The sequence below is a fragment of the Hemiscyllium ocellatum genome, chromosome 18 (assembly GCF_020745735.1).
Source record: "Hemiscyllium ocellatum isolate sHemOce1 chromosome 18, sHemOce1.pat.X.cur, whole genome shotgun sequence".
Classification (NCBI taxonomy): Eukaryota; Metazoa; Chordata; class Chondrichthyes; order Orectolobiformes; family Hemiscylliidae; genus Hemiscyllium; species Hemiscyllium ocellatum.
In genome coordinates, this window is record NC_083418.1 from 28,209,282 (window position 1) to 28,224,716 (window position 15,435).

Consider the following 15,435-nt stretch of genomic DNA (forward strand, 5'->3'; position numbering starts at 1 on the left):
GTCTTAGGCTTTTCAACACACTTCCAGTGGGCCTACACAGCTATTATACCAGGAAAGGCCACCATCGTATGGGATTAAACTATAGCACAACATGTCATCACAGAATTGATGTAGTGCAGAAAAAAGCCAATGGGCCCATCATAGTCAGGCAGCATCTGAGGAGCAGGAGAATCACATTTTGGGCATAAGCCCTTCATCAGTTTTATGCCCGAAATGTTGATTCTCCTGCTCCTCGGATGCTGCCTAACCTGCTGTGTTTTCCAGCACTACACCCTTGACTCTAATCTCCAGCATCTGCAGTCTTCACTTTCTCCCAATTGGCCCATCATGTCTGCAACAGCTTTCTGAGTGAGTACATGATGTAGGGCTGTTCTCCTCCACTTCCTCCGTAACTATGCACATTGTTTCTATTTAAATAATCATCTAATGTCTTCGTGAATGTCTCCGTTGAAACCATCTCCATCATATTTGCAGGCAGATCCAAACATGTGTTGTGTGAAGGAATTTACTCTCACATCTTATTTATATCTTTTGCAACTCACTTTAAATCTGTATCCTCTTGTTCTTGGGTGTTACGAGTGGGGACAGTTTCAACCCTGTCTGTACTTCTCATAACTTTGAAAACTTTAATCAAACTTCCTTGTAGCCTTCCCCTCTCCAAGGAAGTTGTTTCAGCTTCTCCAATCTCCATGACTGAAGCTTCCTGCTCCTGGAAGTATTCTCTTAAACCTCTTCTGCACTCTCTCATCAATGTCTTCACATCCTTCCTAACATGTGGTGCCCAGAACTGTACACAGTACTCCAACTGGGTTTTTCTACAGGTTTAGCATAACCTCCCTACTCTTGTATTCTGTGCCACTATTAATAAAGATGAGGATACTGTATGTTTTGTTAACTGTTTTAGTTTTGCCATTTTGTTCTGGACATGTGTAGGATGGGATAGGGAAAGCCACAAGATGCTCAGTACCAAGCAAGTTTGAACATTTCCTTTAATCCAAATGTATGAATACAGGAACTATGGCACCAGTCAGGAATCATTACTGTTTTGTTATTCTCTTCTGTACTGATAAAGGAGCTAATACTGGCATATGAGTAGTTGCAGTGTCAGACAAACCTGGTGTGTTGTAAGAAGTGCAGTTAATGTGTAGTTAAAGATGCAAACTTAGACATTTAAGGTAAATGTAGGACTGCCCATCAGCCATGATTGAATGGTGGAGTGGACTCGATGGGCCGAATGGCCTTACTTCCACTCCTATGTCTTATGGTCTTATGGATCATTTATCTGGTGTGCACTATGCATGTATAAGAATGGTATGATCTTCATCAAGATAAACTTGCTTCACTTGAATCCATTGAGCAATGTTTAGATACAAAGTCTCATTCTGAGATACAAATGAGTTATAAGCTATAGAAGAGAATTCATTGCTTTATTTCATCTGGAGTTGTTTTTTTCTGTGATGAAGGTAGGATAAAATAGAAAGGCCCTGTTTTATCCACATCAACCTTTTCAATTATTGCCAGTGAGTCATTAACCAGCAGTGTAGTGTACCCTTGAACAGCTGAAGCAACTGAAGCCTGTCACTCACCGAGAAGCCCACGTTAATACACAGTGCAGTACCTGCACGGACCACCATGCTGCTTGGCATTCTGGCATCCAAAAACCTAGGAGCAGCTGCAAATAAAACATTTTAGTCTGTGGAGGAAGTTATTTTGCCTGTTGCATGAATTTCAGTCAGAGGACCATAGAAACATACAGAACTGTCAGAGATTAGTTAGTGCTGGTTACTTCATTCAGTACCCCAGCTCAGTCAATGGCCCCTGTTTATTGTGGTGATTGTAATGAGGTTAGCTAAATGGATATTATAGAACATGAGTTCCCTAAGTGGGGCTGTTAATCTGGTCCAATCAGAGAGCCCTGACATACAGATATAAATGGAAGTGTCAGAGACTCTGTTCACTCTGAGAGCTGGCTCTGAGGGAGCTGGATCAGCATTAAAGAGGGTGACTTGGTGAGGGGGTACTGGCCTCGTGGAGTTATTTCATTTACCATTCAATCAGAATTAACCAAAACACACAAAAGCAGCCTGAATGAAGAGATTACAGGTGGAATCTGTGTGACTTTGCCATAGTGCCACAGTCTGGTAGGGGTTAACATCCAATTACCACAGTAACAGCAGGAGGTTAAAGAAACACTCACATTTATAATTCCCTCAACCTCACCTATCATTGGGGTCTCAACACTTTCAAACAATTCGCAGTTATCCTTGAGAGGTGTAAATAGAAGGGAGAAGCCAATGGTATAGAGGTATTGTCACTGGAATATTAATCCAGAGATCCAGGTAATGTTCTGGGGAAACAAAAACAGAAATTGCTGGAGTTCAGGCAGCATCTATGGAGAGAAAGCAGAGATAATGTTTCAACTCCAGTGATCCTTCTTCAGAACTGATTCTGGGGACCTGAGTTTGAATCAGACTCTGACAGATGGTAGAATTTGATTTCAATACCAATTTAGAGTTAAGTCTCTCATGATGACCATGAAACTACTGCTGATTATTGGAAAATTCTGACGGCAAAAGTCACTGAGCTTCCAGTTGACTTCTACTTAATACAACACACCAATATTTCTGTCATAAACATGCTGCAGTGCTCCAGTGAGCATCAGCACAAGCTCAAAGAACAGCATCTCAAGTTCTGCTTGGGGAACCCTGCTGCTTCTAGGATTCAACATCAAGTTCAGTAACCTTAGGGCCTGATTCCAACCATCCATGTTTTTCACCCAACCAACATCTGGTCCTGTTGTGACAAGAGTTGCTTTTAGCATTGTCACCCATTCCCACATACTCCTAGGTCCATTATCTCACTATGTGTGTTGCAGTCCACATAGCTAACCCATATTTTTATTCTCGGCTCTTATTATCACTTATTCAGCTTTTCTTCTGTCCTGGCCTGCTTCCATAATTTCCTTACTTACTTACTCTTTCCTATTTATCTCCCCCTGCCTCTCTCTGGGCTCCACTTTCACCAACGCAGTCAACTTCCTCCACCCCCCAACAACTTCAGTTTCAGCATAAATACCACTTTTTCCTGGCTGCCATCAGTTCTGGTGAAGACCAACTGGATTCGAAATGTTAACTCTGCTTTCTCTCCATAGTTGCTTCCAGACCTGCTGAGATCCTCCAGCAATTTCTGGTTTTGTTTTAGATCTCCAGCTTCTATAGTTCTTCATTTTAAAATGGAAAAACACCTATCTGGTTCAGTAATGTGCTTTAGGGAAGGAACTTCGAGACCACAGCAATGCGGTTGACTCTTAACTGCCCTCTGGGCAATTAGGGATGGGTAATAAGTGGTGGCCGAGCCAATGATGCCCAAATTCTATGAACCAAAAGGAAAAGCTGCCTTTTTGTACTCCTGCAGGTTAATCACTGAGGACTCTGTGTATGCTTCTCCAATAGAAGCTGTACCTTTTTTTGCTAGGCAAGATAAGCGAATTTCATGCAGAGATGCTTAACGTGCATACACTACATTCCTGTTTGCACTCATTTTAAAGAAAGAAAGGACTTGCATTTATGGCACTGTTCATGACCTCAGGTTATCTCCAAGCACTTCAGAGCCAATAAAGTACTTCTGTTTGGTGGCATGGTGGCTCAGTGGTTAGCACTGATGCCTCACATTACCAGGGACCTGGGTTTGATTCCAGCCTCGGGTGACTGCCTGTGTGGAGTTTGCACATTTCCATGTGTCTGTGTAGGTTTCCTCCCACAGTCCAAAGATGTACAGGTTAGGTGAGTTGGCCATGTTATATCGTCTGTAGTGTTCAGGGATTGGTAGGTTAGGTGCATTAGTCATGTGACATGTAGAGAAATAGTGTAGGAGAATGGGGCTGTGTGGGGTACTTTTTGGAGGGTTGGTGTGGACTTGTTGGACTAAATGACCTGTTTCCACACTACAGGGATTCTATAATTCTAAGTATAGTCACTAGGTGATAATATCACAATAATAATCTCTTCTCATTCCCTGAAGCCACAGATTTTCAATAAGGTACATGTCATAAGTGCCAAATGCTTTATGAAATGACTGTTCATACTTATCCCTAAACACTGAGCACTCACAGCCTATTTTAATCTTAGGAGTATTTCAACTAAAGCTGATTTCACCCTCACTCAATATTCATATACTTATATTTTCTTGTTCCTATTCAGAGATAATGGTCAGGACTGAGGCCCTATCCATTCAGAGACAATGAGCAGGAGTGCAGCTCCATCTATTCAGAGACATTGATCAGGAGTGCAGCTCTATCTATACAGTGACAATGATCATGAGTGCAGCCCTATCTATTCAGAGACAATGATCAGGAGTGCAGCTCTATTTATTCAGAGACAATGGTCAGGAGTGCAGCTCTATCTATTCAGAGACAATGGTCAGGGGTGCAGCTCTATCTATTTAGAGACAATGATCGGGAGTGCAGCTCTATCTACACAGTGACAATGATCATGAGTGCAGCCCTATCTATTTAGAGACAATGATCGGGAGTGCAGCTCTATCTACTAAGAGACAATGATCAGGAGTGCAGCCCTATCTATTCAGAGACAATGGTCAGGGGTGCGGCTCTATCTATTCAGAGACAATGATCAGGAGTGCAGCTCTATCTACTAAGAGTCAATGAACAGGAGTGCGACCCTATCTATTCAGAGACAATGATCAGGAGTGCAGCTCTATCTATTAAGAGACAATGACCAGGAGTGCGACCCTATCTATTCAGAGACAATGGTCAGGGGTGCAGCGCTATCCATTCAGAGACAATGGTCAGGAGTGCAGCCCTATCTATTCAGAGACAATGAGCAGGAGTGCAGCCCTATCTATTCAGAGACAATGATCAGGAGTGCAGCCCTATCCATTCAGAGACAATGAGCAGGAGTGCAGCCCTATCTATTCAGAGACAATGAGCAGGAGTGCAGCCCTATCTATTCAGAGACAATGAGCAGGAGTGCAGCCCTATCTATTCAGAGACAATGGTCAGGGGTGCGGCTCTATCTATTCAGAGGCAATGAGCAGGCGTGCAGCCCTATCTATTCAGAGACAATGATCAAGAGTGCAGCTCTATCTATTCAGAGACAATGATCAGGAGTGCAGCCCTATCTATTCAGAGACAATGAGCAGGAGTGCAGCTCTATCTATTCAGAGACAATGGTCAGGAGTGCAGCCCTATCTATTCAGAGACAATGAGCAGGAGTGCAGCCCTATCTATTCAGAGACAATGATCGGGAGTGCAGCTCTATCTATTCAGAGACAATGAGCAGGAGTGCAGCCCTATCTATTCAGAGACAATGAGCAGGCGTGCAGCCCCATCTATTCAGACACAATGATCAGGAGTGCGGCTCTATCTATTAAGAGACAATGAACAGGAGTGCGACCCTATCTATTCAGAGACAATGATCAGGAGTGCAGCTCTATCTATTAAGAGACAATGACCAGGAGTGCGACCCTATCTATTCAGAGACAATGGTCAGGGGTGCAGTGCTATCCATTCAGAGACAATGGTCAGGAGTGCAGCCCTATCTATTCAGAGACAATGAGCAGGAGTGCAGCCCTATCTATTCAGAGACAATGATCAGGAGTGCAGCCCTATCCATTCAGAGACAATGAGCAGGAGTGCAGCCCTATCTATTCAGAGACAATGAGCAGGAGTGCAGCCCTATCTATTCAGAGACAATGAGCAGGAGTGCAGCCCTATCTATTCAGAGACAATGGTCAGGGGTGCGGCTCTATCTATTCAGAGGCAATGAGCAGGCGTGCAGCCCTATCTATTCAGAGACAATGATCAAGAGTGCAGCTCTATCTATTCAGAGACAATGATCAGGAGTGCAGCCCTATCTATTCAGAGACAATGAGCAGGAGTGCAGCTCTATCTATTCAGAGACAATGGTCAGGAGTGCAGCCCTATCTATTCAGAGACAATGAGCAGGAGTGCAGCCCTATCTATTCAGAGACAATGATCGGGAGTGCAGCTCTATCTATTCAGAGACAATGAGCAGGAGTGCAGCCCTATCTATTCAGAGACAATGAGCAGGCGTGCAGCCCCATCTATTCAGACACAATGATCAGGAATGCGGCTCTATCTATTAAGAGACAATGAGCAGGAGTGCAGCGCTATCCATTCAGAGACAATGAGCAGGCGTGCAGCCCCATCTATTCAGACACAATGATCAGGAGTGCGGCTCTATCTATTAAGAGACAATGAACAGGAGTGCAGCACTATCCATTCAGCGACAATGAGCAGGAGTGCAGCTCTATATATTCAGAGACAATGAGCAGGAGTACAGCTCTATTTATGCAGAGACAATGATCAGGAGTACAGCTCTATCCATTCAGAGAAAATGATCAGGAGTGCAGCTCTATCAATTAAGAGACAATGAGCAGGAGTGCAGCTCTCTATATTCAGAGACAATGATCAGGAGTGTGGCCCTATCTATTAAGAGACAATGATCAGGAGTACAGCTCTATTTATGCAGAGACAATGATCAGGAGTGTAGCCCTATCTATTAAGAGACAGTGAGCAGGAGTGCAGCTCTATTTATTCAGAGACAATGATCAGGAGTGTGGCCCTATCTATTAAGAGACAATGAGCAGGAGTGCAGTACTATCCATTCAGAGACAATGATCAGGAGTGTGGCCCTATCTATTAAGAGACAATGATCAGGATTGCAGCCCTATCTATTAAGAGACAGTGAGCAGGAGTGCAGCTCTATATATTCAGAGACAATGAGCAGGAGTGCAGCCCTATCTATTCAGTGACATTGATCAAGAGTGCAGCTCTATCTATTCAGAGACAATGATCAAGAGTGCAGCCCTATCTATTCAGAGACAATGAGCAGGCGTGCAGCCCCATCTATTCAGACACAATGATCAGGAGTGCGGCTCTATCTATTAAGAGACAATGAACAGGAGTGCAGCACTATCCATTCAGCGACAATGAGCAGGAGTGCAGCTCTATATATTCAGAGACAATGAGCAGGAGTACAGCTCTATTTATGCAGAGACAATGATCAGGAGTACAGCTCTATCCATTCAGAGAAAATGATCAGGAGTGCAGCTCTATCAATTAAGAGACAATGAGCAGGAGTGCAGCTCTATATATTCATAGACAATGATCAGGAGTGTGGCCCTATCTATTAAGAGACAATGATCAGGAGTGCAGCTCTATCAATTAAGAGACAATGAGCAGGAGTGCAGCTCTATATATTCAGAGACAATGATCAGGAGTGTGGCCCTATCTATTAAGAGACAATGATCAGGAGTGCAGCCCTATCAATTAAGAGACAATGAGCAGGAGTGCAGCTCTATCAATTAAGAGACAATGAGCAGGAGTGCAGCTCTATATATTCAGAGACAATGATCAGGAGTGCAGCCCTATCTATTCAGAGACAATGAGCAGGAGTACAGCTCTATTTATGCAGAGACAATGATCAGGAGTGCAGCCCTATCTATTAAGAGACAGTGAGCAGGAGTGCAGCTCTATTTATTCAGAGACAATGATCAGGAGTGTGGCCCTATCTATTAAGAGACAATGAGCAGGAGTGCAGTACTATCCATTCAGAGACAATGATCAGGAGTGTGGCCCTATCTATTAAGAGACAATGATCAGGAGTGCAGCCCTATCTATTAACAGACAGTGAGCAGGAGTGCAGCTCTATATATTCAGAGACAATGAGCAGGAGTGCAGCTCTATCTATTAAGAGACAATGATCAGGAGTGCAGCCCTATCTATTAAGAGACAGTGAGCAGGAGTGCAGCTCTATATATTCAGAGACAATGATCAGGAATGCAGCCCTATCTATTCATAGGATGATGCACTAATAAGGTGAGTGGTAACTATAGTTAAGGCTGGCCGCAAATATTTGTCCAAAGAAGAGTTGGCGATGAGTTTGATTGGCTGAAATAGAGCTCAAAAAAGACCATCATGGGATGAATGCCCCAGAAAGCACAGATTTATCGAGTGCAAGAAGATATTGAAGAATTAAAACCCAGTGGCTAGTGGAGTGAGCATGATGGAGGACCCCCTTGGTCTGTCACAGACCTGGCCATGTTGGCTGTCAATGGGTTAATCAGTCTGCCTGAATGCTTTTCCTTTGCAGTTAATGAGTAGGCTCCTGAACAGGGAGTACATGCTCTCCATTGCGATATTTGAGACTTCCCTCCATCATTAAGCATTGGAACAATTGGATTACATCATGAATTTTCGAAAGATTATTTTTGTTTAATTCAACATACTCTTGGAGTTATTGTCTAAAATGCTGATAAAAAAATAGACCTTACCTGGAGGTGGCATGGCATAGACACCTTTCATCAGCTCTGTTGGTTCACCCACACCTCCTTCATTTACAGCTCTGATTCTGAAGAAGTACTTGCCTCGCTCCTGCAGGCCTCCAACTGTATAATGGGTGCTGGTAATTGGTATCTTACTGCATTTTGTCCATTCTTTGGCATCTTCAGCCCTCATCTCTAAGATATATCCTTGAGGCTCATCACCTGAGTCAGGTTTGTCCCAGGCTAGAGAAATGCTCGAGTTAGTGGAATCTGTCACTTTGATATCCTTCACCATTCCTGGAGCACCTGGGTGGTAAATTCAAAGTTAGCTGTTGTTTGAGAAGAAGTTAACTTGAGAAAAATTTGTGGCATACATTATTGTAAGTGCATTAAATCAAAAACAAATCAAACTGAGCACCTAAATGAAAATACATAAAGATCCATCAAGATGTTTTCAGATCTTCACATTTGCAAATTTGTGCACTAGGAAAACAATGGAACAAATATACACATCAAAATGACTGTTGGTGTGAAACACTGCATCAGGGCATCTGTATGATGCCAAGTATTAATTTTAAGAATTCCAAAATTTGTGTGATCCTTAACTGCTGCTAACCTGTCATAAAGTTGCTGCGGAAGGATTGTCAGCATGGAATGGTGTGACTATACAAGTTTACGTTAGGTGCACCCTGCATGAGAGTGAAGGGAACATTGCTTTAAAAGGGGAAGACCATAAAGTTGCTGTGTTTCTATGTTGCCTGCCACTTAAGATCTGTCTAGCTCTCTTTCTGGTCCTGAAATTCCATTACCAGAGCCAGACCCTCATTTTCATGATGGATTAAGAGATTATTCTCTTTTAATGACTGGTAGACTATTTCACACGTTTAAAATGGAGTATGCCTTCAAGCAATTCAAATCTGTTTCTGTGAAACCAGGGGAATTGCTGTGTATTGGATATGTGACTGGATCATAATACTCGAGAAGCCTAGATGAACAACACAGAGAATGCGAGTCCAAATCTGACAATGAACGTTTGAAAATTTGAGAAACTTATCGGCCATAATTGAATGATGGACGAGACTCAATGGGCTGAATGGCCTAATTTCTGCTCCTATGTCTTATGGTTTTGAAACCCTGCAAGCTGATTGCAGTCCCCTATTTGTCAATGACAATCTTCTCCTATCCCCCTTCTACTCCATCACTGGACCCATCTAGTCTGCCAATGGATATCTACTCTGCCAATGGACCTATCTACTTCATCACATGACCTGGCTGCTCTAGGTGTGTTCCACTGCCAGCTTTCTCACCAATCAACAAACCAAACAGGCTGGATGTTGCACTGAAGGCAGGGCTTGGTTAATAATACCTAACTTTCAGTTAGATGGAAGCAGTTATCAAAGCTAAAATTTGATCAAAAGCATTTTAAATGCCACAAAATGTGTTTTTCTAAAAAAAATACTGGTAGATGATACTTCTTAAAGGAGCACTTTTTTTGTTAAAAGTGGTTGTCCAAATCCCAATTGAAACAGTCAGCTACTGTGCAGATATTACACAGACTCACGGATGGGGTCTTTAGCCACCACTGAATTGGATGCAGTGCTGGGCTCACCAGCTCCTGCTCGGTTAACGGCTGTGACACGGAACTCATACTCCACATCCTCCATTAACCCATCAGATGTAAACTTAGTGTCTAGAAGAGAAATGGATAGAAGTTTTTTAGGAATAAACATTTAACCCTGGGATGATATATAAAATAAAAAGACAAGTTACCAGAATACTGTTTCCACAAGTCAGTTTCTAATTTCAGTCATGACGTCAGCAGGGTAAGTGCAGCTATTTCATCCTGGACTATTCTGTTTTTAATTTATGGGTTTAATTATATAGCTTATTAATTTACAATATTTATTAATTAGAATGTTATACCATGTATTCAACCCCAAACACTGGGATTGGTTAACTTTTAAACATTATTATGAAGATATCCTCCAATAAAAATTTTTTAACAAAATCATAACTGTGAGTACAAACAATGAGATTATGATTTTGATCCAAATGGCAAATGAAAAGACCTTTTCTTCATGAACTCTTCCCAAATTATACACAACAGGAATAGAAATTATGTTATCTTTCACTGGAATGATTAAAAACAAAGCTATGAAAAGCTGTAATGCTAAATTCTCTCAAAAAGAATAAAAGAATTCCCCCCAAAAATGTTGATAGTTCACCCCTGCAAAGAACACCAATGTGCTTTCCAGTGAAATAACTTGTTATTTGCTAGAAGGACAGAAGGCATTGGGAACAAGAATGGAGGGAAAGGAAGCAGTCAAAAATTATTGCAACCTCATCATGAACTGACAGAGACCAATGGAGTAATGGTTTTTGGTTGTGTTCTCAAGTACCATCTAAGTACTACCAAAGATACTTTTGGTAGATTCACTGACACCACTCTATCTAACTGGTGCCAGGCTACATTACTGATACCAAATGGGGAAAATCTTCGATAGAGGAGAGACTCAATCTTGATAAACCTCTTGATTTATTTCATGTGTAGTTACATTATATCTAAGATATATGATGCTGTCTTGTGAAACATCAGGTTCAACTTAAGAGTAAGTAAGCATTACTGCTCCTGAAACTTTCTGTTTCAACTTACAGATTTGGCCTATTTAGTAACTTGTTAGATCCTTCATTTTATGTCTTGATAGGTGGAGCTTATGACATGATGTAAATTAACCCTTTGAGGAATGACCTCTTATATAACAAAAAGACCCTTTAGAAGTCAAGCCATTAGGGTTTGCAGGTCAGGTAAAGACTCCCCCATAGTGCCTCCTCAGGGTAGTTATGTTCTTTAATGTAGAGGTAGGGTTTAATGTATACTTGGATGAACCTCTTAGTTAAGCTTTGATGTATGTTTGAACTCAGTACTCATGTGCTGGTGTTCTCCTCAAAGGTTGAAGCCTGTACAGTACAGAATATGCCACTCTGTAGCCATATCATCATGTCAAGTCTATTGATAAACTTAGTTTAAAAGTCACCTGGAAATCTGGCCTGAGTTTGATGAAAATCCAAAGAATACACACCAGAGTATTAATGGTCTGGGGACTAGTTGATAGAATTAAATAAAATCCACTGTCACCAAGACATCACCATCATAATTACCATGCAATGGGAAAGATGGTCCCGTGAAGGTGGAGACTCAGGGAAAGGAGGGTTACTTATAGGCCTCAACCAATTTATGTCACCATTGTTTTTGTACTGACCTCATTTGAATATGAAATGGGGGATGGAGAAAAAGCCCTATCTCCTAAAATTATACTCTAAATATCTGAAGAAGAGTCACTGGACTTGAAACATTAACTCTGTTTTCTCTCCACAGACTTGGATACGGGGATAGAAGGTCTATAGGCAAATTTGCACATGATACAAACATAGGCAGGATGGTAAATTACCACAAGGAAAGAAGAACTTTACAAATGGATATAGATTGGTTAGGAGAGTGGGCCAAAATGTGGCAGATGCAGTTTAGCATGGATAAGTGTGAGGTCATGCATTTGGGTTGAAAAAAATGGGAAGGCAACCTGTTATCTTAATGGGGAGAGACATCAGGGTGCTCCAGTGCAAAGGGATCTGGGTGTCTTCATTCATGAGTCATAGAAAACTAGCATGCAGGTACAGCAGATAATAAGAAAAGCAAATGGAATGTTGGCTTTCATAGCTAAAGGAATAGAATATAAAGGCAAGGAAGTATTGTTGCAACTATTCAAGGCATTAGTAATCCCCCAACTGGAGGATTGTGCACAATTTTGGTCCCCTTATTTGAGGAAAGATGTAGTGGCATTGGAGACAGTTCAGAGGAGGTTCACTGACTTGATCCCAGAGATGAGGAGTTTGTTGTATGAAGAGAGATTGAACAGTTTAGGCCTATACTCTCTGGAATTTAGAAGAATGAGGGAAGATCAAATTGAGGTATTCAAGATGATAAAAGGAATGGATAAAATAGACGTGGAGTGGATGTTTCACCTTGTGGGACATTGTAGAATGAGAGCTTATAGTCTTAGGCTAAGGGGGAGCAAACTTAAAACTGAGTTGAGGAGAAACTAATTATCCTAAAGGGTTGTGAATCTGTGCAATTCACTACCCCAAAGTATGGTGGATGCTGGGATAGTGAGTAAATTTAAGGAGGAGTTAGACATATCTTTATTTGGGAATGGGTTGAAGGGATATGGAAGGAAGGCAGGAAAGTGGAGGTGAGGAGCAAAGCAGCCATGATCGAATGGCAGAGCAGACTCGATGGGCTTAATGGTCTAATTCTGCTTCTATAATGGTCTAAACCTGCTGAGTTTTGCCAGCTATTTCAGATTTTGTTTCAGATTTCCACCTTCCGCAGTTCTTTATTTTATATTGATACTTTTAATATAACAGTTTTACATGGAAAATGACTTAAGATCAATTCCAGGAATGAAATCCTGACTTTATGGGTGAAATGTCAAAATGGAGATAACCTTCTCAAAGCTATTAAATCAATAGAATATGACCTTGAATTGGCTCTTTGGTTGCTGGAATCCAACGATTGCTGCCTTTCTTCCTTCTCTCCACAATATAGCCCAGCAAGGGGGCACCTCCATCCTTTGCTGGTGGAGTCCATGTGATGGTGATTGCCTCCTTAGTAACATCTGTAACCTGAGGTTGAGATGGCATTCCAGGTGATTCTGAGAATATAAAATAAGAAAAAAAAGTTAATCTCCCTTAATAATCACACCTCCATATGATGCCAAGAGCTGATAGACAATTTGCTGATTTTAAGAGACCTCCATGATTGACATCCTAGTTTCTTCAGGAGGCGAGAGATGAAAGCATACAGAAGAAGTTTGGAGAAAGCATCCACATTAGAACTAGAAGCAATGAACTCTTCTACTTTCCATCATCATCCCTCATAGGATTAATCTTTGACTTCTCCCCTCAGCTAAAGCATTTTCTGATGCAACCTGTTTATACAATGTATCTTGTTGCAAAGCTGTTTAATTTTTAATATTTATGTAAGGACAATGGAAATGCCTGGATGGATTTGTTTTAAAACGTCAAAGAAAAGGCATTAGAACTTTTTTTCTTTAATACTGCTTCTTAGAAATCATGTGACTTGTGAACAATTACTGGTCTTGGCTATTAGGACTCCCTTTGGAACAAACATCTGACTTTCTTCCCACTGGGTTTTCTGGTTATCCTGTTTGAACAGCATTGACAGGTTTGGAGTTGGTTGGGGAAATGCCTGCTACAAACAAGCTTCCAAGCTCATGTCTCCTGTTTCTGAAATACCCGCATGGTGAATTCAGAATGAGATCTAATTATTCTTCCGGAAGAAACTGACTGAAAGAACTTCTCAATATTGAGTTTCATGAGCAAGCTGTGTCTGCCAAGAACCAATGCATGATTAATAACTTTACCACTTAGAAAAGACCATCAGATTTAGGATATTCTACTCATTGGGCTAAACCTTGAGATCTGATGGTGAAGTGTAAGTTGTATTGAGAGTTATGCACCCAGATGAGCACTAACATTCTGACACTGCCTTGCTCAATGACTGACACACTGCTTTAAGGTGTTGGAGAAGAAGAAGGTGGCACTATGATTCTCTGACACAAACCTGACAGGGGGGATGATACAGAGGAGAGCTGTCCACTCCTGGAGGGCCAGCAGAGGATGCCACGACAGCAGACCTTGACAGCCTGAGTCTGATATCACCACATGACCCCTTGTTGTATTTCTGATTGTATGGAGGCTGACTGCAGCCATCATCTGCAGCATACGGCAGTTCTGACTGTTCTTAACCTGTTCTGTTACTTCTGGAGTTGGAATGTGAAGAATACCAATAATGTAGCATCAGTTGTGTGATTTTGTGGTTGCTGTGCCAGCAGGTTACCGGTGAAGGGCAACTACAGATTTCTGTCCTACAATCTGCCAATCAGATGTCAATAATTCTCGACAAGGAAGTCAGAACGATGACTCCAGCTCACTGCTTGCTACAAAAGATGCCTGGTTGGACACCTGGCACTGACATCCCAGGATATGCCTCCATCCATAAACATCTCTATCCTGCATTTGCCAACCACTAAGAATACTCAGGGCACCCCTCCAATCTACTTATAATACATTTTTGCCCTTCAGTGCTGTACCTCAGGGTGCAGTGGTAACCAACTTTGTAATGCTATAGCAAGGACAGCAGGCACTCAGGGACAGACACCCAGTTCATGGAATGGACATTCCTGATGAAGAGCTTATGCTTGAAATGTCAACTCTCCTGCTGCTCGACTGCTGCCTGACTGGCTGTGCTTTTCCAGCACAATACTTTTTGATTCTGATCTCCAGCATCTGCAGTCCTTACTTTTCTCTTCATGAAATGGACCAGGCTGGTCTGTTCACTCACTCATTTTGAACCTAACTGCTCACAGCTTCACTATCTTGCCTTTTTGCACTTTGTCCCTCAGTCTAGATACCGGGCTCACAGTAATGCTGCATTCCCTTGTTGTTTAGCACAGACCACAAATCCAGGGAGCTTGTCATGACTGTCTACAGTCCCCAAAACAAGAGTGATTGTCTTCAGTTGGCGGATCAGGGGCAGCTTCCGATATCAGTCCAGTCAGAGGTGGTCAATGTCAGGAATGACTCTTTACAAGGGGTGAGGACTTGAATATCAGGCAGCTCACCACCTGGCTTGACCCTTCTACTTGCCTCCAAGAATACATGAGAGCCAGATTTCAAGGGAGATGAAGGGGTGGTGGTGGAGAGGGTGAGGGTGGGACTGGTGGACAGCACAGTAACAGAGATAAAGTGTGAGGTATCAGAGAGAAAATGGTGCCATTTATACTGATAGAGTAAAGAAGGTCATTGATCTTCTTACATTGCTGTCCATTCCTCCAGAAAGTTGACACTACACTGACTCAGGTGACAACTTAGAGCAGGCTGGCATTGTCTGGGCATGGCCACCTCTGCTGCTCTTGCAGGAAGAGGGCACCTGTCCCCTGCACAACCCCATCCACCAGGACCTCCAGTTCCCAACCTCTAAAGTGGAATACCAATCCCTCCCTCTGCCATGTCGAGGCCAAATGTCAGGAACTGTGCTGAGCCACTCCAGAC

The 15,435-nt window shown here is 42.2% G+C and overlaps 1 protein-coding gene across 1 annotated transcript in view; it reads right to left on the reverse strand.

Moving 5' to 3' along the window:
- Window positions 1-15,435, reverse strand: part of LOC132824381 (immunoglobulin superfamily member 22-like) — an 82,073-nt gene that overhangs the window by 12,477 nt on the left and 54,161 nt on the right. The window contains exons 16-19 of the mRNA XM_060838789.1: window positions 12,840-13,013; window positions 9,866-9,994; window positions 8,314-8,610; window positions 1,587-1,672 (exon numbers count right to left, since the gene is read on the reverse strand). Of these exons, the coding sequence (XP_060694772.1) occupies window positions 1,587-1,672; window positions 8,314-8,610; window positions 9,866-9,994; window positions 12,840-13,013 (686 nt within the window). The remainder of the gene's footprint in view (window positions 1-1,586; window positions 1,673-8,313; window positions 8,611-9,865; window positions 9,995-12,839; window positions 13,014-15,435) is intronic.